Raw genomic sequence first — 27,667 nt, 5'->3', positions numbered from 1 at the left:
TAAAATGGTACCCAACAGCTTGATATCGAGTTTCGTAGTTCCACATTCTTGATTTCTTCTTCTTTTTCAGTGAAACCTTCGGGTCTATCCTGTCCTTAGCTTGCAGATTGAGTTGCAGGGGATATTAAATCACACTAGTCAGAGTACATATAATTAAACAGCTGTTATGTAAAATGTTTATATGTAATCTCATATATACGTACGTTCAATTCATGAAATGCTCCCTAAAATTTTTGAGTTTAGCGGGCCTACTTTATTATTATGCCATGGACTTCCGATCTCCAAAATCCACCTGATGTGACCTATTCAAGTAAAAGGTTATACAAGTGTCTATAATAAACCTTGTATTTTCCTAAACCTAATGGTTATTTATCCAATTGGTATTAAAAAAAAAGTAAGCGTGAAGGATAGACCAGATTCATGCAATGTACATTTTACACTTGAACGATAATGAAAAACATGTATATTAATACTATTACGGAGTATTATTTAATGTTGGATCTGTACGTAATATATCTTAGCTTGACTCCTTTTAGAGTAATAGGCCAACACGTTTGACTATAGATTACTAAAAGTATAAAAGCCAATGATTCATCAAAACACCATTTATTATTTAAATACATTTCATTGACCCCATGATTTTTCTATACTAAGTTGGTATATATATTGGATTGATTTGCATATATGTGTAGTATTAAAATTGATTTTGTGGGCATATTACACCACACAATCAGAACAAGATAAACATGTTCATGTTTATGATTGCATTACACCTAATTAATATATACATGAGGACATTATCTAGTTGTCCATGTTATTTACAGCTCAAATTGTTCCAAAAGGATCTGCCAATTCTTTGACTAAGACATACACTATACAAGTACATAGAACGTACCCGAATATGGTCAAAAACATATTAGGAATATTAACATAATCAGTGTTAAAAAAATAAACCTAATAGTCACGTATAGAAAGAACAGGAGCAATCAAATTTAAGATCTTAATGAAAGATTACAAACAAATAGAAGAACATAAGATTACATTTTAAGTATAAGAACTTTCTCATTTAGTAAAAGTTCTTATAGATTTTCACTAAAAATTCGTTGTGATGTAATCCTGAAAGACAAAGGAAATGATGCAATCTGAAAGCGACTTCTTAGTTTCAGTTTAGACGGCCCTCACGGCTTGAAACCTTGGTTCTTTTGGAAGAAACTTCTGTTCGGTGTATATAGACATATAATCACCAAACACGAACTGTGGGTAACCTTGTTCACCGTGAGCTTCTCCATTATTTCCTTCTCCAACTAGTTGTGGCGCAGGGGCTATGGTTGCGTCAAATGAGGGATTATAGAAGGAAGCAATTGATCTCCTTGTTTGGTTGGGCTTAGCATTAACCCGATGCCAAACACTCTTGTATTTTCCATTACTTAGTACTTCTATCTGATCACCGGTATTAATGACAATAGAATTGGGAATGGGTTGAACATCAATCCATTTACCGTCTTTCAGAATCTCGAGACCTTCAACCTCGTCGTCCTGGAAAAGCAGGACGATCCCTCCAGCGTCAGTGTGAGCCCGTAGCCCATTCACCATCTCGGGATGAGGACAAGGTGGATAATGGCTCACTTTCGTCCCAAAAAATGCCTTTTCTTCTTCTCCGTCGTTAAATGCCTTCTTAATGTACCCTTTTGGTATCCCCAGGTTTTCATCCATCACTTCCATCAACTTCTCTGCCAGTTTCTTCAGTTCTTTTCGGTATTCCAACATGGTTTCCCTAAAAATTCATTTCATACTTTTAAATGTGAACTTGTTATACACATTTTTGAATGTGATCAAATTAACAAATTTTTTCACACTTCGTTAAAAGTGTGAAAAAATAAAAGTGGACAAATTAATGACATTTTTGCGGTAATGTACACAAATGCTTCAAGAATTCAATGTCATTAGCATATGTACTTAATTAGTAGTGTTAGTAATTATATATACTTACTTGAATCCAGGAGTGTTTGTTGGCCATTCATTATCGTCTGAGAGAAGAAAGACATCTTCCCAATCGACATTTTCTAGTTTTTCTCCCTTTTTCTTGTCAATTAACTCCTTCAACTGTTTTACAGTTGTTGAGCTCTTGTAAAAATTTTCTTCCCGCTCCAACTTAAAGCATTCGGAGCTTACTCTTTTCACCTTTGAAAGAAGCTCCACCGGGATCCCATGATTCACCAACTATATATAAACAAAATACGCAATGATCATTACATACATCAAAATATATATATATATATATACAACTAGTGTATTTAATTTTCTGAAGTGTATATTACAGTAGTAACATATATAGATGCCAACCTGAAAGAATCCCCATTCTTCACATCCATTTGCTATCTGAGCCATTGTTTTCGCTTGCTCTTCACCGTTGAGCTTTGACAAGTCAATAACCGGGATCGGCATTTTCAAAGGGAAGACTAATAAGAAGATTAGTATATTCTAATGTAGTTTGAGTTTTAGAAGATGTTGAACTGTTGTTGCAATGAAAGTGTTGGTTATAATATGGTTTATTTATAGCCTATGTTCCTCACTGTAATTTGTATATGAAAAAATGTCAACTCTTGGTGATATATTTAAATATAATTTGTTACCAAAAAAAGTTATATGGTTTACCTGCATCAGGGAAATTAATTAAAGGCTGTGGATTGCAAATCAAGTTTAATAAATTTTCATTATTTTGCAAAATCTTCACAAATGTGAAATTATTAATGTGGCTATATAGAAAGTTTATCCCATTTCAATTCATTAAATGCAATCTAAGTATAAGTATGTACCGACTTTATGATGTGAATTGTAAGCATTCTTTGCAGCCCAGCCAACCCTTTGACTTTGAATTGAGTGAAAACATAACATGGTTTTGTGGTATGGATATTAAAGTGATGAACAGATACGCAGGCACACTTTGAGGAAAATTATAATGTTAAAAAATTCCTACGTCGAAACACATAATTAGAATTGTGTTGTGATTTAGCCATAAGAAACGTAGACTTACTGGTTACCATATTATACCCATTTGATATTGGCCTAAACATAAAGGCTAAAGCGTACTTACAATTGGATTTGGGCCAAGGCCATTGGGCCTAGACTAGAGTCATATACTGCTATTTAGTATTTAGAGCCTTTTTCTTTTCTTGTAAACTATAAGTTTTATACGAATACTTAAAAGGCCATTGGCGATTTGGCCCGGCTAGCTGTTCTCTTTGTGTTCGACTAAAATCATGAGTTAATTACAAAGACTCTATGTGGTGTTTCAAATATTATAAGTATCATTTCTAGCTTTCATAAATTAAGGTTTTGATTTCTAACTTTGGAGTTTGGACTCCCATCATTAGTTTTGGCCCAAAATGATTGACTTTTTGACCAAAACAGTTGACTTTTGTATCAAAACGATTGATAAAACCCAATGGTCAAAACCGTAATTTATGAAGTATAGTGATGAAATATGTAACTTTTGACGTACCACATGGATGATCTCACTACAACATTGATGACTTTTAGTGACTGTAAAGAAGAGTCACAAAATGTAAAATAACAGTCACTAAAGCCCATAATACCTTCTCCTTCTGAAATAAAAACAGTCACTATCGGTGGTAGACTAAAAAAACATTAGGTGGATAGAAAAATAAAGCATAAAAACTTACATTTAGCATATAAGCAGTCCATCATCCCATTCTCCAAATCCAGCTACATCAAAATAAAAAATAATTTGTAAATAAATATCACAAGCCCATATTCACATTCACTATTCATAACAGACTTATAAAAAACAAACTCACTTTATTTTGGATTGAAAAATTGTTAAAAATAAAATGTCAGCTATAACTCGATAAAGCGGTCCGAGGGACCTATTGGTGTCAACAGAATCACACTAAAACCACCATAATCTTACCGGAATAAATCAACTCAACAATATCGGCAATGCCCCATAGTAACTCAATCTATCTGACCACCTTACCTTACAATAACCAGAAGGGATATCTTTACCAAAACCTACCAGATGCTTTACTAACAATATTAGACTAATCTTACCTACCAAGCTTGTTGCTCCACATGTAACTGCATACTTTTTCGCCCAACTGCAACCTTATTTTGTGACGACGGTTCTCTTTTCTCAAAGTCACCTGCTTGTACGCATGTGAAGGCAGTTCATCAGAGTCAACCTGAGTTAAACGAATAGACCAGAAGTGGAGAAGCATACCGCATAGGAATTTATATTAAATCAATTTTGACATTGCTCACTGCTAGATCTTCTTCTCTACACCAACCCGACCTGATCTCTGAATCACAAGTAACCATTAGTAATTGTGTAACAGTTATGTAACCTGGAGTGGAGAACACTTCTGATTCTTAACTTAATAACCTAAAAGAAAGGGATCCATTGTTACATACCTCCTCATCCTCAACCAAGGATTGAGCATGATATCGACTTCACAACTGAAGATCCCACAAGCAATAAAAGGAAACCTAGAACATAATAATACCCATTATGTGATAGTTAGGTAGATATAATAGGAAGAAACATGTCCACTAATACAATAGTAGCAATAAAAGGAAACCTACTTGAGAGTTCTCGCCTTCTCTGCATCTTCAAGAGGTAATTCCACTATATACTAAACAAGTTTTTGAACCTAAGTCCTCCCCCTCAAACTACAATTGACAGTAAGCGCACATTCTATAAGTTGGAGTAACTGATTTAGTCGGTATTTGAGGCAGCAGTCATACAACATCATAGCATCAAAGTTTCAATCTTACCTTCAGCAGCCTGATAGCAAATAAATCATTATCAATGTATATAAGTATTAGATATACAATCCTACATTTTTTACGACTAGGAAATTAAAAGAAAAAACGAAAAGAACTTACAACAAGTCCCACAACCAAGGACACAAACTTTCAATGAGTAACATTCTTTGCACTCTCAAGCAAAAATAAGGACTTGATCCCCTGTTCACGTACATCATTAAAATCTATTAAATTATTATGTCAAAAATAAAACAAAGACTAAAACAAACACATTTAAAATTAAAACGTTTCAGCACTTAAATAGAATAAATTGTATTCTCTATATTTATGACTTAAGGAGATGATCAAAAGAACATAGTGAATCAATCAAGAAAATATAAACCTAACACACACATATATACATATATTATATATAATTATATGTATAGAAGTTTGTGAACAGATTACACAATTAATCCTTATAATGAATTCTGAAAAAAATGCAATTAAATGACAAATCAGGAAGCCTAATCACAAAAAATAATTGCAATCACAATTTACTGAATTTAGATCCTAATCACAAATCAGTTTCCTAATAACACATTGAAATCTAATTACAATAAAATGCATAAAATTGATTAAATCACAATCCGGTAAACCTAATTACAAAAATGATTTGTAATTAATAAACCTAATTAAGAAAGCAGGTGTAATTAAGATTGAAGACAGAGAGTAATTCAAAACCTAGACAGGTGACGAATCAGAGAGGAAGGCGGATGTGGTGGTTGAACCGGTGACGAAATCAAAGATGAGACGAAGGCAATGACGGAATCACAGAGGAAACGGAGGTGGAAGAGGGAGCAGAGGCGGTGATGACCGCAGCGACGGCGACAGAATCGTCGTGAGAATGACCGGCGAAGTTGGTAAGGAGATATCGTGAGAGAGTAACTTTTGGTGATGTTAAAGATAAATATTGGAATTATATGAATGGCTGCTTCTTTTTAAGTACGAGGGCTTAACGCGCGTGCGTTGCACGCCTGGAATGAATTGGAATTGATTTTGTGTTGTAGAAGCATTATAAAAGCCTTAGGAAAAGTATATGGTTTGTTGTTAGAGATGAAAAGAACATATTTTAGTGTTTGATATATTACTTTATATCTAAAAAATATAAAAGATATAAAAAAATAGTTGGCGCTGCCATCAGCTACATATAACATATTTTACAACACATATAATTAGAAACAATAAAACGAAGATAAAAAATCCTGTTAAATAGTTGAAAGATAAGGTACGGCAAATGATACAGAAGCATCAAGCAATACAAAAGAGACCCATTAATGTGTGTCACTTTATTTTCAATACAAAACCATCAAAAGGATGGCATGGAATCAACATTACTAAGTACATTGGTTCTACTTTAGTCTATTTTAGAAACTTTGATTTACGGTTCTCCATTTAAACGCTCGACGATTATAAAGATCATAGAGATTGTTCAATCAAGAAAAAGTTACCAGGCCATTATACTTTCAATACAGCGTAAATAGGGAAAACGAAAATCACAACACGACTCTACACAACTCTAATTAGCGGCATGACACATTTGAGTTGCCAATCTCGAAGGTGTAGAGTGTTTAGTTTTAAAAAAACTTTAAAAAAAGGAAACAAATAACTGAGCTATGTTGATAGTAGGTTGAGCAAATAGACTATGATACAACATCTTTATGAACTACGAATAAAGGTTCACACCTTAACATATTCTCTAGTGGGTCCCGACCGGCTTTCCCTGCCTTAAGATTCTATGAATTACAATCTATATATTTTTGTTGTGGTGGTAGCTCGTCATGTGCTTTTGAAATGACTTTTTTAGCAGAACCGAAAGTTTTAGAAAAAAGTGAAATATTCGTAGTTTTGACAACTTACCCAATTGCTTCCATTGACTTCTGAATATCCAGTACTTTCCTGAGCAGAGTAACCTCAAATTTCTTTTGCTCACTTAATTAGTTTTCCTAAATTAACAATTATTCATTTTTTCCCCAGTAAATATTGCTATTGTATAGTTTATCCTCTTTACTATGTTGTTTTTTAGCCTTTTCCTCAACCAAAAAATTAACCCCTCAAAATCTTGACGATTCATGTGTACTTGTGTAGTACCCTTTTGGCAGCATTCTCTTTATGCCTTATTCCCATTAGCAAATAGCAATAGTAGTGACTCATCTAGGATCTGGAGCTGCAATTACGTACATAACATATACAAATAGACATGAACACATGGATCTTAAGTTACAACATTAAAAATCATAAAAGTAGAAGTAAAAAAAAGGCACCTCCAAGTATCTATCCTTGGCACTTTTGAGTGAATTCTTTATGTTTTCTAGATCGTCACTATAAAATGCTACATATAGATATCTATGTACATATATCATTTTTGAGTAAAAGGCTTTAAGCTCGGTTAGTATATATACATACATCAACCCTTTTTTTATGATGTACGCAAAAAGAAAGATGGTAGAATGAATATAAAATGCTTACAGACCACTCAAAATGACAGCAAAAAGAAATTTATCCATCATGAGCATTTCTATGTGACTAATTAGCAAGCAGCATACAGTTTATAGCTTTAATAACATTCACTTCAAGGGGAAAAAAAGGAACAACGGAAGTAAAGTTACCTGTTCCACTTCCACCATCTTGAATATTTTCGGCAAGCCTGAGGCTAATATATTTGTATACCTCTTGCAGCACAATAAAGGGGCCAATGATCAAATAAACAAAGCACCTGACTATTCAATTTAGTCTTACCACAACCATCCTATTTACAACATGATATTAAAAAATGAACAAATTACTAATAACATTAACAAAAAGAATAAAATATAGCTGAATTTAATTAAATTGAATAGCAAATTCTAAAAGAATAATTTTATCAAGCATTTGTGAACCAAGCTTTGGAACATTTTTTTCATTCAAGCATTTTATCAAACAGTTTGTGTGTATCAAAGGAAAATCAGTGAAGAAGCTAAAAAGGGAATAATTTTATACCAATGAAGTTCACCATAATTTAATGAGTCAAATCAAAGCAGTGAATAAAAGCATATCTACCATTATCCATCTTTATTCTTCAATCTCTACACAATGCACTACATTTCGAATTTGCTATGATATTAAAGAAACAGTGATATAAGTTAAAGTACAAAAATTAAGCTATTTAAGAGCCACGATATAATAATGAGTTAGAATCATACAATATAATACTAACAAAAAAATATCGTTATCACTATTTTTGATAAAATAATTTTAAAAGAAACAAACCTTGGATAGAAATTGAGAAGGACAACAATGGAGCATCGTCATTTAGTCTCATTTATATACACACACATCATTTGTAACATCTTCTTCTTCCATGTCAAAGAATATCAGTTTAAGGATCTTTCGGTTACCACACTATATCGGTTTCCAACCCTAATTACTCCCTGACTGTAGGTTTTCTTAGTTGAGATAATAACTCACAAATTAAAGCAGCATCTCATAACGAAAATCATTAATAGGATGAAAAGATTAATTAAACACATAAGAAATATTATTAATACGAGTGAGATGAAGTTTCAACATTGATTCAAGGTTAACTTTTATATTAGATATAGATAGATTTTAATTTTTATTTTCTTTCGTATTACATTTCTCTTTACTAAAGAGTGTTTAACAAAGGCTTTACTTACTGAAAAGGTGTCGTTCACAATAGGTCATTAATCTTGTAGTGTCTTTGTTATTAACTCAAATTATAATCACAAAACTTAAAAGATATTTAATAGTAATAAAAGATAATGTTATTATTTGTAAAACGTAACTTGTAGGAGTAATAATTATGTGTATTTTTGTAAACTTGGTGTTTATACGTACGTTAGCTTCGATCAGTGATCACCAAAAGGCCACTGATACACGTCCTTAAACCATTTATAAGGCCTAAGTGATAGATAGGTGAAATGAAATGATGTGGCAAGTGAAACAAGGTTAAAGGCTTAAGTAAGCTAGGTGAATTGTACTAGTGAAGATGAGTCGGTTATTTATTTTACCGACCGAAATTTTGTTGATTTTTTGTTTTTATGTGGTTGAGTCATCATGGGTCAAACACACATACACTCTATTAGGAGTGTAAGAAATGAACCGAAAAACCGGTCCGAACCGCGTGATCCGAAACCGAAAAAACTGAAAACATAAAAATCGAAGTGTAACGGTTCGGTTACGGTTTTTAATTTTCATTACTTGCGGTTAACCGAACCGAACCGAATTTTAATATATACCTTCATATAATCATATATATGTATATTTACACATATATATATTCCATAAATACATCATTTACATATCTCTTTAGCTATTTTTTTGCATTTGTTGTCTAAGATATTAACAATTTTACTAACTTTCTTTCACAATCTATAATTAATTTTGAATATTATAAGTAATTTTCTTATATATATACTCTTTTTAAGAAAAGTTGTTAACTTTGTTTAAGATATTTATCAAAAACATTAGTAATATCATATAAAAGACATTTTAAGTAGTAAATCATGATACTCTTAGATAGAAACTTGCATTGTATAAATAAAACGTTAGAAAAAAGTAATTCACAATTAGATAAAATGTATATTTATTTATAAAACAAAATATTAATGTAGTTAAATAACTATTATATATATAAAAAAAATAATTAACGTAATGTAAATTGACTATTGTAATTAAAACTTAAACTTTATATTAGCATAACTTTAATAAATGGTTAACCGAAAATAAAACCGAAATTAACCGACTTTTTCGGGTAACCGAACTTAATGGTTCAAAATTTCTAACTAACCAAACCGAACCAAAACCCGAAAAATGGTTCGAAATTTCTAGCTAACCGAACCGAACCGTTTACAGCCCTACACTCTATTTCTAGTTTGTGGACCACACAGGAGAAATCTTTTCAAACTTGACCCATATATACTTTGGTAGTATGATATGATATACCATATATTTTAAAATAAAAGGTATTGTGTTTTTAATTAATTATAAGTGGAGACCAAATGATAGGTGAATGGTTAAGGGGAAAAATAAAAGTTGTAAAAAATGAAAAGGTGATGATAATGTGGCAGGAAAAAGTGTAGGTGAAAGAGTGAATAGTTACGAATGGTTTTACAAGTTATGTACATCAACCTGCAGTACGATAGAAATCCAGAAAGATTCATTAATGCGTAGAAAGAACACAATATATAAACTTAATCTATGATTTATTGATAAAAGGAAAATAGCACACCATTAAAAGAAGTTTGTGCACGAATAGTAGTTCTTTATAGTGTATAGTGTCTACTTGGTTCCAAAATCAATTTCTAAGCCGGCTTAATTACACACAATCACCGCTTTAATTTTTTCATATCCTTTTGATCACCCGTTAGTTTTACGTGTATCTAGGTATATTTTGAATTCTTATTATTAACATCATAATAAGTTTTCCAAACCTAAAAAAATAAATAAATACATAAATAAAATCCAAACTAAACACCTGTTTAATTAGTTTTTGTAGATCTGGCCATTAGCATTAGGTTAACCAAAATTGTCAAAAGGTCAAACTAACGAACATACATGTACAGATCATATTCACCATAAATCTTTTTGATAGAAAAATATGTTATATCGATCGGAGAGTAAATGATGACTTGAAATGGTGCACATTCAACCTTTTTTTTTTCTTTTTTTTTTCTAGCCGAAACTTTCCAACTTATGTAAAGTATACAAATTGATGTGGTGTAGACCGTGTAGTGCATGTAGGACCAAACTATATATCTATATGCGTTGAGTCGTTGACTGATCCGGGCCCAACTGCTTATCTTTGGACTGTGTGAAGGAGAACATTTATGTTTTTAAAGGCCTAAAATTATACGGGATAATAAGCTTGTGACAAAAAAAAAAAAATCAAATTTCTTTTCATCAAGTTTTTTTTTTCTTTTTATAATCATCGAACCAAACAAATACTCGTAAGTCGTTATAACGAGGTTAATTAATGGCCTCAAGTTTGGATCCTAACCTCAATTATTTAAAATTTCAGATTAATCTCAATTCTAACCTAACGGATTGAGTTTTGGGTTAACTAATCAAATGAGTTAGTGGGTTAGGCGTGATTTCAAGTTACACAAGTCAAATGAGTTGTGGGTTGTCGAGTCAGATGAGTTGGTAGGTCAACCCATTAAAAAATTATATAAATTTATCAAAAATTTTACAGGTTGATTGGTCGACCTGTTAGCCCGACCCAAATTAAATTTGTGGGTCGGCGGATTGATGAGTCAGAATGACAACCTTAATTTTTTTTTTTCGAGTTAGTTTCAAATCATGTTTCGAGTTTCGTTTGAGTATTCAGCAGCTTGTAAACAACCTTTTTCATTCTTGATCAACTATATTACTATGTATCTACTTGTATTTGAAGTTTCTGCCGACTTATGCCATTGGGCATCACAACGTTTTGTCATACTTTTAGACTTCATTTTCTAGTTATATATACACGACACGGTGATGTGTACTAAAAGTGATGTGTGTATTTAAAGTAAATAATAACATAATATATTAAACCCGCATGTTGTGCGGGGCTGACTCAAAACGTAAACTAAAACTAATTGATAGTTACATCATTATGCATAGTTTGACAATATAAAAAATTGGTCAATTTACAACTGATGCAATTAGTAAAAATATAATTTATTAGTATATAATATATATCAAATATGTTAAAACATAACTAATGAAACGTAAATATTTATAAATCATAAAACTCTTTTTCTATAATACATATTTATTAAAAATAATATAATAAATAATCTCATTTAAAAGAATGATAATTGTCATTTCATTAATAAAAGAACGCGGTCTAAAACATAATATTATTAAAAAACGGAATCTTAGTTGTATAAATGAGTTTAAATATAGATCTAAATATCAAAAATATGTGTGTGAAATTGATAAAGTAAATATTTAATTTAACATCGATAATATAATTTGTTAGTAAATTATTAGATGTAATTATCAATATAATCTAGTTTATTATATATTAAAGTAAATTAACAACAGGGTTTAAATTCCCCTTTACCCAAAAATTATATGTAAAAAATATATTTGATACGTCTATACTTTTAATAATTAACTATTATCATCGTGAGGTGGTTAAGACGTTAGGTATAAACATCTGGCTTTAAGGTCCCCAGATAGAATTCGGTGTTCTTAGCTTGAGGGTCTTTCTTCAAGCTCATCCTAAACCCTACATATCTTAGAGCTGACAACAACATAATATTCATAATTCGTAAAAACATATTTTTATAATTTTTTTTATAGGGACTAACCTAATTATGTAACATGCATGTAAAGTTCAAGTTTCAAGTATTATATTTATATAAAATATTAATATTAATTTAAAGATGAAACACCTCAAAATATATTTTTTTTAAAAGAAAGAAATGGAATAATAAAAACACATTTCATTAATAACGGTATTACTTGTAATATACTATTATGTTAGAATTTTTTATTTAATTCAAAGAAAATTTCAAATTCATTCCAAGCTTTAGCTTGGATATTAATACTATAATATTCATATTAATATCAAACGGCTTTTATACTTACAAAATCATCACATTCCTAAATTATAGTATTGATTTTATATTAAAAGGATTTTTCATAATTAAAGGGAAACGTTTTCTAAATAAATGCCTAAATTTTAGATAATAATTTACATAATGATTTATGCAATCTAACTTTTAGGATTAGTTTTTCAATATAATGAAAGAATTTAATACAAAATAACAAATAGGAAAAAGTCTTACTTGTAAAAATAAGAAAAATGCCACATAAGCCCTATAACATCCTCTTTGAGTTATATAAAGAGATGACGACATTTTTAAGTTTATATGGGTATAATAATTCGTATCTAACCTTACAAAAAATATATTAAATTAACATATTTGACTCCTTTGATGAGAAACATCTATCATTAGAAATTCGAAGAGAAAAACTCATCAGGCCCATCATAGGTAGAATATAAATACATACCTATGATCATGCACCCCAAATCTGTCTAGGGTAAAAACTGAAACCCAAATTTTCTTACGAAGAAACAAACTTTCATATCATTAGATCATTTGGTGCTATCTAAATAGAGATTTATTGGCAAAACCGGATTTTTAAACTTTTTCACTAGTATTCGGATTGCCAAATCGAGCATACTAAATTTATGAAATTTTTAATTGACCGAGCAGTTTCAGTGTTTTACGAAACTTAGTAGTAAACACCATATTATAAAAATATGTAACCCGAATCCCTCTACAAACAAATACTAGTACTAATACATGTGTGCGATGCACGGTTGACTCATAATTATTTATATCTGAATAAATAAATAAAAAAAGGATTACAAATAATTTAAAATTTTACGATAGCATTAATGTCATAAAGGAACAGTCATCTTGTATACTTGCCTATGTTTATTTACCATCTGTTTCAATGATAAAATTTTATTGCCACCAAATAGTTAATTGATAATTGTTTTTTTTTTTAGGTCAAAATAAAAACATGAAATTTGACTGGATGTATTAAATTCTTAATTATTAAGTATATTAAGTAAAAATGGAACAAGATCTAAGTAACTATAAGTTCTCCATGCGGTTATTTTGATCTCTTGTGGGGTTATTTGAAAGGCACGAAATGATCTACTCTTTCAAGGAGTGGCTTGGTCAAATGTTAAGGTTTTTGCAAGTGTCCAATCGCTTGGTTTCCTTTGGATTAAGCATACGGCTAGGGGGACCTCGCTTACGTGGTCTAGTTGGACAAGTTTTACGTTCTTGTAATTAGCTTGAGTATAATGGTGGTTTTGTTGTATCTGATGTTTGTATGATTTTTTTTATATGTGAATAAATATCAGCTATTCCACAAAAAAACATACACTTGAAATCCGGGCATGAATATATTCATAATGGGAAGTGATATTAGTATCACACAACTTGATTAATTCGTCATAACTATGCATTAACTGTTTGCACAGTTTTGTAATATTTGTACAGTATGGTAAATTAATCAGGTTGTGTGATAGGAATATCACTTCTCATTCATAACAGGGTCCCAATTCAATGACAACCATGTTTATAATATCCGGTTTTTAATATAATGCTATCCAGTTTTTAATATGATGCAATTTTATTTATTATTGTTTCTGTATCATATATATCTTACATAGTCCAAAACTTCTATAAAATTAACAACGCGTGTTTCTCTTTCTTCACTGTCTGATTAGCGATTAGCGATCCACAATATATTAACTTGCCAACCAACTCGTTTTTTTTAGTTGAATGAAAGACGGAATTAACTTGCTGCTATGTTGTTTAGTTTCCCCTAACAATATTAAGTATTAGTTAACATTCGAATTCGAAATAATCAAAGTAAGTTAATTAAGAAAGGCCGGGTTTCATCTGATGTGACACGAACACATGGGAGTACATGTACATTTATTAAGTTGCTTACAACACACTCGGATACCACGAGCGATACAAAAAATAGTCTAAGGTGAATGTATTTAGATTTAATACTATTGTGGTCTCTATCTGTCTTTATTCTTTGTGTCTTTAAATATAACAATGATTTGAATGCTTAATATAGGAAATTAGTATATATATATATATTTTTTTTTTTTTGAGAAAAGTCAAGAAAATGATGTCGTGGGCATCATGATATTAATCAAATCAATTAATTAATAATTAGGTAATTACAACCTGATAAATGCATTTGATTTCATAGCATGGTACCCACGCAAATGCGGCGGCGGTGGCCACAATACGATGGTGACGGGCGACGGTGACGGCGACGAGTAGTGTGGGCTATTATGTAAATCTAATTAATATAATGGTTAATATAGTTATTTTAAAGGTTGAGGGACTAATAGTGTTTTTGTTTCATTTAGAGTGTGGTTGTATCGTATTTATTCGTGTTGGTGGCGGTGTCAAGTGGTGTAGATTGATGTAATTGTGATAGAGAAATTTTTTAGAAGATAAGGGCTTAAAGTGTTAATTATTAAAATAAAGGTTTAGAGTGTAAATTAATTCATTAAATACTAAACATAAAAAGTCAAGGGCAATTTTGGTAATTCAAATATAGAATTACCTAAAATAAAAAGAGGTCTTTTCTTTATAAGGGAATATAAATATAGATAGTTTTTTTTTTTTTCTTTTTTTTTTTTTACAACTTAATATTACCTCAAAATTTAATATTACTCGTGAAACTAACCTAAACTATTTTTATGTCAAAGTTTGAATTTTGGTTTTTTATTAAAAGGTTTAAGCTTATACTAAGTAAGCTAACCGCTAACCTCACATAGTCACATTCACTTCCAATACTAGCTAACCCACCACAAATTAGTTTAAACATACAATTAAGTTTGAAATATATAATAATACATGTGATGATTGCTAATACCAAATTAATAGAGTTATGCTCATGAAATTAAAGATTATCAATATTTTATGCTTATGTTGTAACTCAAAGCTACAATTTAAGCAGTAATAGAAGAAAATTTTTAACTACATCTTGGGTTGTTAATAACATGCATTAAAAATTATATTTTTCATATTAAAAACTCATCTTTTATATTTTATAACTAGATTATGAACCCTCGTAATACGCGGAGAACATATTAAAAGATACAATAATAATTATGAAATAAAATATCTAAAAACATTGATTTATTTTGAGGATTGGATGGATGATAACACATCTTATCTTACCTTAATCTTAATATATATTAAGAGACAATTGAACTAATAACTTATTGACCAATCATATCGTTCGATTTTATCAAACTGATTTTTGCTAATGTCATCATAATCCAAATATATTATTATAATAGTATTTATATTAATATTTGTAAAAAAAAAATTTCATTAATTTACATTTTTTTAGTTTTCCATCAATAATTTACACTTTTTAACCCCAAATAATTAATTTATATTTATTACAATTTTTAGACATTAACTTGAAAAGAGTTTTTAAATTTTTCATCATTTAATTAATTAAAAGTTTTTCAACGTATGAAATATTATCTACAAAAAAGTATTTCAAAAAATGAAATACAATATATTTCAAACTTCGAATTATTTAGAAATATATTTCAAACTTCGAATTTAAACATAATAGTTTAAAAACATTAACATAACGATTCAAACTTGAAAATTAAACGTTATATTAGTTGATAGATTCAAGCTTCATCATCATTTTTTCCGTATCAATGTTGAAAAATTCGTGACTCGGACTCGACTCGACTCAGCGAGGTGAGGAGTCAAAAGTTTATTTTGGGGACTCAAGGGAGTTTTCCAACCTTAGTAATAATATTAATATATGCTTATGATTGCAAGCTAGGGACCAAAATATATAATTATAATATGAATATAAAATGGAATGAAAGTTGTTATTTTGGAAACGCAATTTAAATAAATGAAGTATGAGTAATTCATTAATTTTAGTAAAGGTAAATCTAAATTAGGAAAATGATGTCACCATCTAATCTAAAGGTCATAATTTTTTTTTAAAAAAAATCATCTAAGGGTTAAGGCTTTTTTAAATATGAATTTTAGAGGTTATTTTATAGTTATTGGGAAATTATATATATAATTATATTTCATGCACACTAAATTAGATAGTTGACATAAATAATTAAATCCAAAATGCTAATTGCATTATGGACATTTAAAATGTCAAAAAAATAAAAGGATTAAATAAAAATGGTACAAAGTGAAATTTTAAAAGGTTTGATGTATTCTAAACGATTAGTGATATATTGTACACTATTAGTTCTTAGCTCACTACATATGTTTTAAATTATTGTATTAATTTGGTCGTGTACGACTTAAAATTCATATTGATTATCACCCATTATTTATATCTATATCTATATACATAATAAAACAATAGTTATTCTGGTTTTTTAAAGCCATCCACCTCAAATTAAAATTATCTCTAAACATGCCACATAGGATTTATCCTACGTGACACCTCCAAATTTTTTTCACACTAATAGATTTTTATTAAATAATATAATATAATTATACATATATTTTAAATATGGCATATAGAAAAAGCATATATATATAATTTATATTTATATTTATATAAATCAAACATATATAAAAAATCATGACTAACATTGCATGGCATTTTTTAACTTTTTTATTTTAACTATAAACACTTTATAATTCATGACTCATAATCCATGATATTTTATTACCTTTTTTTTCTTTTTTTTTTTCCATTTACTATTTACTATATACACTTAATCAAACTATATATATTACGTTCAACACGTACACCTCAAATTACATAGCCCTTTATAATAATCTATCTATACATATATTATGTTTCACAGTTTTCTTCGTTGTTAATTTATCATACTCATGAAGTATTTTTCAATTGGTTTTTAATTTATAAAGTTATTCTTAATAATCTATCTATACATATATTATGTTTCACACTTTTCTTCGTTGTTAATTTATCATAATCATGAAGTATTTTTCAATTGGTTTTTTAATTTATAAAGTTATTCTTCTGCCGTATACCAATCTATATATATATTAAAACAGTAAAAATCCTAGCTTTTTAAACCCTTCTTTCAACCTAAAACTAGCTTTAAACATTGCTACATAGGATTGTATCCTACGTGGCATCTCCATACTTTTTTTACAATATTTATCTTATAACCTCTATTTATTCTCAAACCAATGTAATATATTTTATTAAATATAACATAAAATATTAAATCAAAACTATATACACAAAATTAAAAAAAAATCAAAACCCATATTAAGATATAAGAAGACGTCCAATACATCTATTAATTTGGCAATGATATTTGACATTAATAATATTATTTATTAAAATATATACAACTTTGAAGACTATCAAATTTTAAAATTTATTTAAAAATATTATTAGGTTATACACGACCAAACAATTTTGTTGTTTCTCCTTCGTTCTCTTGGCCGAAACCTTAACCAAAATTGGTTATTCTAGCCACAAAAAAATGTCTATTTTATAATGATAATAGTAGTTATTTTGAGTTTTACGAATGAATTTCTTGATTGTTGGAGATAAAATACTTTATTTCCTAATTGTGTTTAGGGTTATTTTTTCTCGTCACTACATAAGGTATTTTTTCCCTCTTTTCAGCATAACTGAAAGCAAAAACTATAATGATTTTCTCTTATTTATCTTATTAGTTTTTTACTTATTCGTATTGTATTTATGTGTATTTTATATGACTAAATTTTTGTCATGTTTAGTTTTTTTACTTTGTATATATTATTTCATTTGATGAATATATAGATATCATGCTACATTATCGATTTACGTTTGATTTGTTGATGATATCTAAATATCTTAGGTTAAATGTTGGTGTGTAATCACAATAGTAGGTTTAGTGACTGTGATATCGACATGTCAGAAAAGACAAAAGATGACCAGAGTAATCCAAGAATTAACCATTAACTATAACATAATCAATTTCAACATAATAAGCCTATAGAATAGCTATTTATTAATGCATAAAATAACCTTTTTAACAAGCCGCGCATCGCGCGGGGTAAAATATCTAGTTTAAATATATAACTTTAGAAGTATAAAGTATAATAGTTTTAGTATGAGAATATAACTTCAAAAATATTTTTATGCTTGACATACTTAGGTCTCTTTTCTTTCTTTTTTTTTTTTTTTTTTGCGTAAATTACACTTTTCGTCTTTAACGTTGGCAACTTTTGCATTTTTCGTCCTTAACGTTTTTTTATTACAATTTTAACCTTAAACTTGTCAAATTTTTGCAATCAACGTCCAAGTGGCAAACGGTGTGAAATTCTGGCCGTTAGCCATAGCACGCGCGACTCACGTGAGGGCAAAAATGACATTTTGCCACTCCCCTGGTATATATAATCCCCTTTTCCCTTATTTTAACTCTCATTATTGATTAAACAACAAAAAAAACACACACACACACAAAACCCTAAAATCGATTTGGGTAAAACCCCCCAAAAATTAGGTCAAACCCCATAGCTGTTCGAACCGAAATCAAGTTTCCATGGCTGTTCGTTGCTTTTGCGGTCTACTAGCAAGTATTCGTTGTTCGTGGACTGAGAGGAACCCTGAAAGAAGGTTCTTTTGTTGTGCTCAAGTAAGTAATGTAGCCGTAACTGTAAAATGATTTTGTTGGTTCTTTATTTACTTTAAAAAAGTTATAAACTTTGTTCATGTATAATGTAAAATGATTTATTTGAAAAAAGTTATAAACTTTGTTTGTGTATAATGTAAATTTTTTTATTTGAAAAAAGTTATAAACTTTGTTGGTGTATAATGTAAAATGATTTTCCAGACCCCTAGTTGTGGCTTATTTGCATGGATTGACCCACCGATGTGCGAGCGAGCTGTTGATATCATACCTGGATTGCTGAAGGCAAGGAACAAAATGGAAGCAACAATAAAGAAGAAGGAAAATCAAAACAGAGGCTTGAAGAGGCCTTTATTCCTCAGTTGGTGTATTTCTGGATTGGTGATTGGTTATCTTTTGAAGAAATGTGAAAATTGACTACTAAACGTCATTCTTTCGGGCAGTTGTGGTAAGAAGAATTGTAGTTTGGTATTCCTATACGTATATAATGGGGAATGTAATATATAGATTATGTGTTGTAAGAACAATGTCTTTTGTAATATTTCTTGATCAATTTGAATGGAAATGGAAGTAGGAAGTGGCTTTTGGTGATATGGAATTGTGTTTTTGACATAATTGTGTTTTGGTAAATTCGAATTGTGTTTTGAAAACGGCAGAGGTAATGCAATGTATCAATAACAATATGCACAAAATTTGACTAAATTTAGTCAACAAATAGCAAAATGCAATTTTGCCATAAAAATGAACAAAATAATGTAAAATTAGTCAAATTAATAATAACAATATGCAGGCAGAATTAGTCAAAATGAACAAAATTACTCATCAAATGGGTTGACTAAAATTAGTCAAACAATAACAATATGTATCAATAACAATATGCATGCAAAAAATGAACAAAATAATAAAATGCAAACCAAATATCATATTGCATAGCCTGTTTTCATGTATCAATTTTTTAACAAAATTAAGGTTCAAAATACATGATAGGCAAATTAAGTCATCACCAAAGTGTCTAGGTTGCACATACACATTACAAATACATAAAACATAGAACGTCAAGGACCACATAACTGGATTACATAAAACATAGAAATTAAGTTATAGAACTGTTTTAAAATTAAGTCATCAACAAAAGTCTTGTCTTGAAATTGAACCACACTACTTGAAAACTATCTTGACACTTGCAAAAGATGATGCAACCCAAATCCTTTTGCCTTTAGGGCTAATAGCAGCCTTTCTGGTGAGATGATTAAGTTATAGAACTGGACTGCTTGGTTCATGGTGAGATGATTGACTTATGTTACTTGCTTCAGGTGGTTGACTTGATTGACTTGGCTCCCTGGATTGACTTGGCTGGCTAGATTCAGTTGGCTGACTTGATTCAGTTGACTTTTTTGGCTTCCTCACTCTTGCACTATGACAAAAATTACCAAGTATTAGTAATCAGAGGACAATTTTAACTAAAAAATGCACTTCATCACTATGACAAACATTATAAATACACAAGTACATACCTTTTTTGACTTGCATTTTCTGATTAACCCTTGCATGCCTTAGCATTATGACCTTTCTGGTTACACTTTCCACAAGTGACTGTCTTTCCCTTCTTAGACAGTTTACCATTGTTGACAAAAGATTGTTCATTCTCAGTTGCACTTCTCATTCTCTTCTTCTTTGGCCTACCAACTTGGGTATGGTAATAAGGTGGTAGTATTTTGATTGGGCGGTCATTAACAGGCCAGTAGTTGCACCAACAATGGGTTGAATCTTGAATGAATAAACATTTTTCCATGTCTCTAGTGTGTAAGCCATGTGTACCCAGTCCTCTGGTATTCCTACATCATAACCATACTTATGCATGTTATCTAGAGTGGCCACTGCATGTTTGCAAGGGATGCCTGTCAATTGCCACTTCCGACAAGAACAAGTCCTCTGTACCATATTCACCACACATTGGTCATTCCATGGCCCTGTAACTTGGTACATATTCTCCCCATTGAATATGACATTGTACCTAGAGGCTTCTTCCTTAGTTGCATTTAGAATTAGGGTTGCTGTTGGGGTCAATAGATCAGTAGATACATCTATGACCTCTTGTACACCAACTAGCCTTTTCATAAGGTACTCTCTTACAAATTCCAAACAAGTTATAATAGGTCTATCTCTACCTTAACCAGCTTACTATTGAAAGACTCACATATATTGTTCAAGAGTATGTCACATTTAGCCCTACCTGTTATGAAGATAGACCACTAATAATGTAATTTACAACCAAAATATACATAATACTTGCATTTTACATCCAAAAAAACATTTAACTTACCAGAGAAGTGAGCTCTTAACCATGATGTTGCTGGTATTGCCCTTAGCCAGTTATAAGCCCTAGAGTCTTGTCTCCTTATCTCCTCCATTGCACGCTCAAATTCAACCACAGTTAGTCCTGGTAGCTGCAAACCACAGGTGATGTCTTAACCCTAATCCTTTGAACTTGGTTTTCAAATTCTCATGGATATGCCTCAGGCAGAACCTATGTTCAGCACTTGGGAAGAGCCTGTTAATGGCTTGGAGGATACCTTAAATATAAAATTAAACTGTATTAGACATAATTAAGCAAAATTAAAACATAATAATACATTATTAAACTGTGATAGACATAATAAAGCATAATTAAACCTAGGGAAAAATCCATAAAAAGATAACATATTTACACAAAATTCCTAATAAAGGGACCTATTTAAGTTTCGTCTATTAAAAGGATTTCATTTCTAAAAAATTCTCAATAAAGATAATATCATTAGTTTTCATCGTTAGTTATCCGTTAAGTTCCACACAGGCATGCCAAGTCATTAAAAAAGTCAACGTAGACATCTAACTTAATTATATTATTAGCTTCCTTGTAAGTTCTATCCCAAATTCACTTTCTCTATCTTTAATTATTTTCCTTTAAAAAACCCATTAATTAAAAGTGAATTTGGGGTGGATAGAAGTAGTCAAACGGATAATATATTTAGGTTAGATGACCACGTGGACTTTTTTAATGACTTGGCATGCGTTTGTGGAACTTAACGAATAACTAACGATGAAAACTAACGATATTACTTTTATTGAGAACTTTTTAGAAATGAAATCCTTTTAATAGACGAAACTTAAATAGGTTCCTCTTATTAGGAATTTTGAATAAATAAGTTATCTTTTTATGAATTTTTCCCTTAAACCTAATTAACCTAATTATACATAATTAAACCTAATTAACCTAATTATACATAGTTAAACCTAATTAAGCATAATTAACTATAATTAAACAAAATTTACCTTTTGCCTATCAGAAATGAATGTGAAGTTTGCATTTGGTGGCAGTTCAAGATCATCACCCAGACACTCTATAAACCGATCCCATGAATTTCTGCATTCACTCTCCACAAGGGCATAAGCTACAGGATAAATGCCATTATTTCCATCCACACTTACAGCTATCAGCAGTTGACCAGGGTATGGACCTTTCATAAATGCCCCATCCAATCCAATCAACTCCCTACCTAACACCTTAAATCCCTGCTTCAATGACCCCAAACAAACATATATCCTCTTGAAAACCCTAGTTTGATAAGCTGAATTAACTGACTGGTATGCAAATTCAAGCTTAACAGTGGTGTTTGGATTTTTTTGTTTGAGTTCCATGATGTAATCTCTTAACAAATCAAACTGCTCATGATAATCCCCTCTTAGTTTCTTCATAGCTTTCTCTTTTGCTCTGTAGGCTGCCATCTTGCTGATATTTATCCCAAACTGTTTAGTTAGTATATCTTAAAGAGCTTCACCTGAGATATCTGGATCTGACCTAACTAAGTCACAAACATGTTGTGATAAAAAAGTGGAGTTTGCTTGTGTTAAATTTCTGGTTTTCAAGCATATGTGGTCTGGTCTAAATATTTTTACACTCCAATTCTCTTCCTCTCCTGGTTTTGATACAAGTAGGGTCCAAGGACAAGTGGGTGTTTTGGTTTTGACCTTTTTACCCCCACTTGTCTCCCCTTTTGTTGCTTTATTGTTGGATTCCTCCTCCTCATTGGGCCCCTTATTTTTATTCTTATTGGACTCCTCAGTTTGGCTATTGGACCCCTTCCTTCTGACAGGCAACTTTGCAGGAATCCTATTTGATGTTAAAGTACGGATATGACCATGACAAACAACCCTAATCCTCTCATGATCATTCTTCACTATCTTGATATCCCTTCTTGTCTCAACTAAATGATTTTTCAATAACACTTGAATCTCTTTTTTCTCCTTAAAAGTTTGATCAAGATGGAATGGTGGTGTTATATATTTCTCACCCCTTGAAGTATGCTCCACCTTCAACCTTCTTAATTTCTGTTTTCTTTCAATATGTTCTTCATCAGAGTCACATCCACTGTCATACTCATCAAAGTCTATAGCTAACACTTCATTGTCCATATTTAACTCACCAACAGCAGTTTCAACCCCTTTCCCAACCCAGTTTACATCATACCTTTTAAATTTACCCTGAAAGTGAGACATGTCAACATCTACATCATACAAAAGGTCACCCTTTTCAAGCAAGTCTTCCATATTTTCATTATCACCATGACCCTCATTATTCACAAAACCCTCATTAGCAGCATGACCCTCATTAGCAGCATCATTCTCATTAGCAACATCACCATCATTTGCAGCATTACCCTCAGTATTGACAAAACCCTCATTACCCTCTAATCCACCACCCTCAGTAGCATTAGGTTCATTAGAATTACCCTCTAAACCATCAATGTTATTGTCATTTTCCACCAAATCATCATTCTGATCAAACAACCTACGCATGCTACTTGTCTCACCCCCATCAGTTGTTATAATGTGATTAAGCATAATAGTTTTCTCATGTTCAACATAAACCTCTATAAAACTAGTTCTCTTTGCATGCTTCAACATTAGGTCTACATCTTCCTGAGTACTTAAACCAACCACACCATCATCTAAGTTTCCACCAGGTTTCTTATAATGGTAAAACATTGTACTCTTGGGGTCATGACTAAGGCTCTCAAGTACTTGCGTAATATTACTAAGACTAAAAGTGTCGAAATTAAGCCAGTCACATATTACCTTTTTTCCAATAACATAACGTCTTTCTGGAAAATAGGTAAAACCCCCAGCATGATTCAGTTCCATTGAAAAGAATCCAGGGTACATATCTGCATGTTCAAAAAAGAAAGTATAATTAAAAAAAAATTAATTATATTCAAAACCCCTAATTTAATTTACACAATTTTTGACAAAACCCTAATTTAACTTAAAATATTTAAAATTTATATATTGGGATCTGTTAAAAATAAAATATGATTTATAAAATAATTAAATAATCATAATGAAAACCACCTTTGACATTAACAAAAACCCTAATTTAATTTAATAAAAAATTTTGAAAAGTTAAAAATTGGGATCATACCATAAAGATTCTTATGGGTGACAATATCAAAATCTTCTCCACGTATGTGTAAATCGGGTGCTTCATCATTCTTGGCCATAATCTGACAAAGATTCGTAACCTGGTTTTTATGTATGTGTGTGTGTGGGTGATAATTTTTGGTGAAATAGATTAGGGATAGGAAATGAAAAACCCTCTTAATAAAGCTTCTTTAATAAGCAGAGAGAGGCGGGAGTGGCGAAATGTCATTTTTGCCCTCACGTGAGTTGCGCGTGCTATGGCTAACGACCAGAATTTCACACCGTTTGCCACTTGGACATTGATTGCAAAAATTTGACAATTTTAAGGTTAAAATTGTAATAAAAAACGTTAAGGACGAAAAGTGCAAAAACTGTCAACCTTAAGGACGAAAAGTGTAATTTACCCCTTTTTTTTATATAGTATTATAAATAATTAAAAAGCTTAATATATTAAGTCAAATTTCATGTTTTCTTTTTACTTAAATTGACAAAAATTACTTTCAGTTATTTATCTTTTACTTAATATATATAACAGGTCTTTTAATACATTTTGGAAAGTTACGTAAAGAAAAAAAAAACCAAAAAAGTCCAAAGGCAAATAAGATATTTCAAAGACAGAAACATTTAATAGGGGAGGGGGGAATTGCTTTATTAAGGAGTAGAAATATATGCTGATTATCTAGTACCGTGATTTGTTTCGAAACGATAACTTACTATAATTAGTTATTAATTAATACATTATGCGATTTTTAAAATATATTTTACTTTATTAAGTTTTTATAAGATATGTTTATTATTTTTATAATTAAAATTAAAATTTATGAATTGAAATGTAATAATTGAGATATTATATAAAATATAAACTTTGATTAAATAAATAAATGGTAAATTTTAGTTAAGATTCAATTTAAAAGATTTATTGGTCATTTTACTTGTTAAAAATTAAATCTCTAATAATGATTCAAATCCTACAAAAACATCTAAGGTGGACAATATGCTGGAAATTAGAGCCCGCGTAATCTTGCAGAACAGGAGAGATTAACACGTATGCCCACGCACTCAAGAGGTAATTAGATACCAGAAACTTTTAATAATATAATTAAAACTGATCTATAAAGGATTAGAGAATTATTTTGTTAACGTATAAATTTAAATTGATAATCGTTTCAAATATCTCTCTATGTTTAGTTTTAATTTTCATCCACTCTTCTAATAAAACTACCTCTAAAATTTATGTGAAGTTGTGAGAATTAATTGTACAAATTTGTTGAAGCTGTCAATCGACGTCGCCGCAACTACCACCACTACTAATCGTCGCCGTCGCCGCCGTCATTACATCGCAATCACTACCAATCGCCGCAACCGCCGCCACTACCAATCTTCGACATATTTTCCGACAAATTTTCTTTTATTAAATTTCTTTTGACTTTTGGAATATACATAAATTTCTTTTTTCTTACCGATTTTCGAGGAATCAATTTATTTGAAATTAATTAATATTTAAATTAATGTTTCTAAGGTATTTCAGACGAAATATATTTTTAACAATAATCTCTCTGCATTTTGTCGCTTATATGTGTATTTTAGTGACAGAATTCTAACGAAAAATTTTTTATGGTAAATTTGTAAGAAATTTGTCACAAATAAGACAGTTTCCTATTCATGCTCTTTTTGTTTGAAATTCGTCGGTAAATCCTGGAAAATTTCCGACCAAAAGAATTCATGAACTTTCGTCGGTGATGCCCAGCTTTCTAGTAGTGGCAACAGCCACCATCGGCCACCGCTTTTCTGCATGCCACCATCACTTTTCACCGCCACCACCACCGTATCGTCGCAGGTACCCTTCTAGTATAAATAAAACAATCAGAACCTAGCTTATCATAAATTATTATTCTAAAAGTAGAAATTATATAATCTAATCTAATGACATGAAGTGCTTATGTTTTTTTTTTCTATTTAAAGATCAACATGTTAGATGTGATGAGTTGACAATGTTAATATCAAAAGGGCACATTGAGACTTTTTTTTCTTTTTTATTGTTATCGTCTCCATCAATCCATCCTGCATACCTGTTTCATATTATTTCTTTTGTTCTAAGAAAATAATCCTAATTGTTTAGCGTCCGTATAATATAATATTCCATTATTATTATAAATTAGCTATTTTAAGTCAACGAAAGACTATAAATATTTTAATCTCCTCTCATTTGTTATGTGGTAATAAGAAAAGTCAAAGGCTGAACGTACATAATAAAGTAACTGGTCGACATCAATAGGCCGGCGCCAAAAACTTGGAGAAAGATCTTTATACTTCCATATACGGGAAGACTTTGCAAGGTGACATATATCTATGGTAGACCTGAACCATATATGTATAATATTTAAGTAACAAAACTTAATACGAATAATAGAAATTTAGAATTAAGACCACTTTCAACTTATAATATTGAAATTTAGTGTTATTGTGTCACGTCAGCAATACACTGACTGGTCACACCAGACCGTTTTCACCATTAATCTACAGCCAAAATATCAATTTATTGGTGTCTCTTCAACATATCAACCAAACCCCTTTAAAGGAAAAAAACCCTATGTATATTAAAGACCTAAGGGTGTTTAAAACTATCCGTATCATAACCCGTTATCCGAAAATCCGATCTGATTTTATCCGAAAATTAGGAAATCTGAAATTTTAGATATCTGAAGTTTGGATACTTTGGATTCGAATTTAGATAGTGATTTTTGAAAGTTTTGAATATTTCGGATATCCAAAATTATTTGAAACACATACTTTTATTTAATAATTGAAATTATCCGCGAATTATATCCAAGAAATCTATTTTCAATATCTGAAAGTAACTCAATCTTTTTTAAAAGTTCGTATATTTCGAAAATCCGGATAGTGAAAACCTGTACCTGAAGAATTTCAGATGCTCGAAACTTCGAATAACCGACTTTGGAGACCTCTATAAACACCAATACGCCGAAGCTTACAAAGTGAGAACCAACACGCCAACACAATACGTAGATGAACATGCCCTCTTTCGTGGGAATTGCGTGACTGGGCTAACACCCCAATGTCCTGGCTTACTTGTTAAAGGACTTATTAAATTATTGTCATTTTATTACGAGTTTAATAAGTTTGTTTTTCATGAAAATAACTTAGCATTTTATTAATTTACTACTTTTAATTTATTTCGCAAACTAAAGATGTGGAGCTTAAATTCTTTTACATTGA

The 27,667-nt window shown here is 30.5% G+C and overlaps 1 protein-coding gene across 7 annotated transcripts; it reads right to left on the bottom strand.

Moving 5' to 3' along the window:
• Positions 1-902: 902 nt before the first annotated feature.
• On the bottom strand, positions 903-8,336 carry LOC122578935 (1-aminocyclopropane-1-carboxylate oxidase 5-like). Of its 7 annotated transcripts, none has more exons than XM_043750987.1 (12): positions 8,074-8,336; positions 7,434-7,573; positions 4,906-4,986; positions 4,795-4,804; positions 4,603-4,689; positions 4,432-4,506; positions 4,241-4,319; positions 4,072-4,163; positions 3,684-3,726; positions 2,344-2,459; positions 1,991-2,220; positions 903-1,774 (listed from the first exon to the last, which is right to left on the bottom strand). In XM_043750987.1, exons 9-12 carry the CDS (start codon positions 3,706-3,708, stop codon positions 1,168-1,170), a joined length of 978 nt encoding a protein of 325 aa, XP_043606922.1. In that variant the 5' UTR covers positions 3,709-3,726; positions 4,072-4,163; positions 4,241-4,319; positions 4,432-4,506; positions 4,603-4,689; positions 4,795-4,804; positions 4,906-4,986; positions 7,434-7,573; positions 8,074-8,336; the 3' UTR covers positions 903-1,167. The 7 variants fall into 7 exon arrangements, with proteins under 7 accessions (XP_043606922.1, XP_043606923.1, XP_043606924.1 ...); XM_043750988.1 differs by having other exon boundaries at positions 4,076-4,163; XM_043750989.1 differs by lacking the exon at positions 4,795-4,804.
• Positions 8,337-27,667: the final 19,331 nt, after the last annotated feature.

This window comes from Erigeron canadensis, chromosome 8 (genome assembly GCF_010389155.1).
Source record: "Erigeron canadensis isolate Cc75 chromosome 8, C_canadensis_v1, whole genome shotgun sequence".
NCBI classification, from domain to species: Eukaryota; Viridiplantae; Streptophyta; class Magnoliopsida; order Asterales; family Asteraceae; genus Erigeron; species Erigeron canadensis.
Note: the sequence above shows the minus strand (reverse complement) of the source record. Positions and strands in the feature narration are given on the sequence as shown.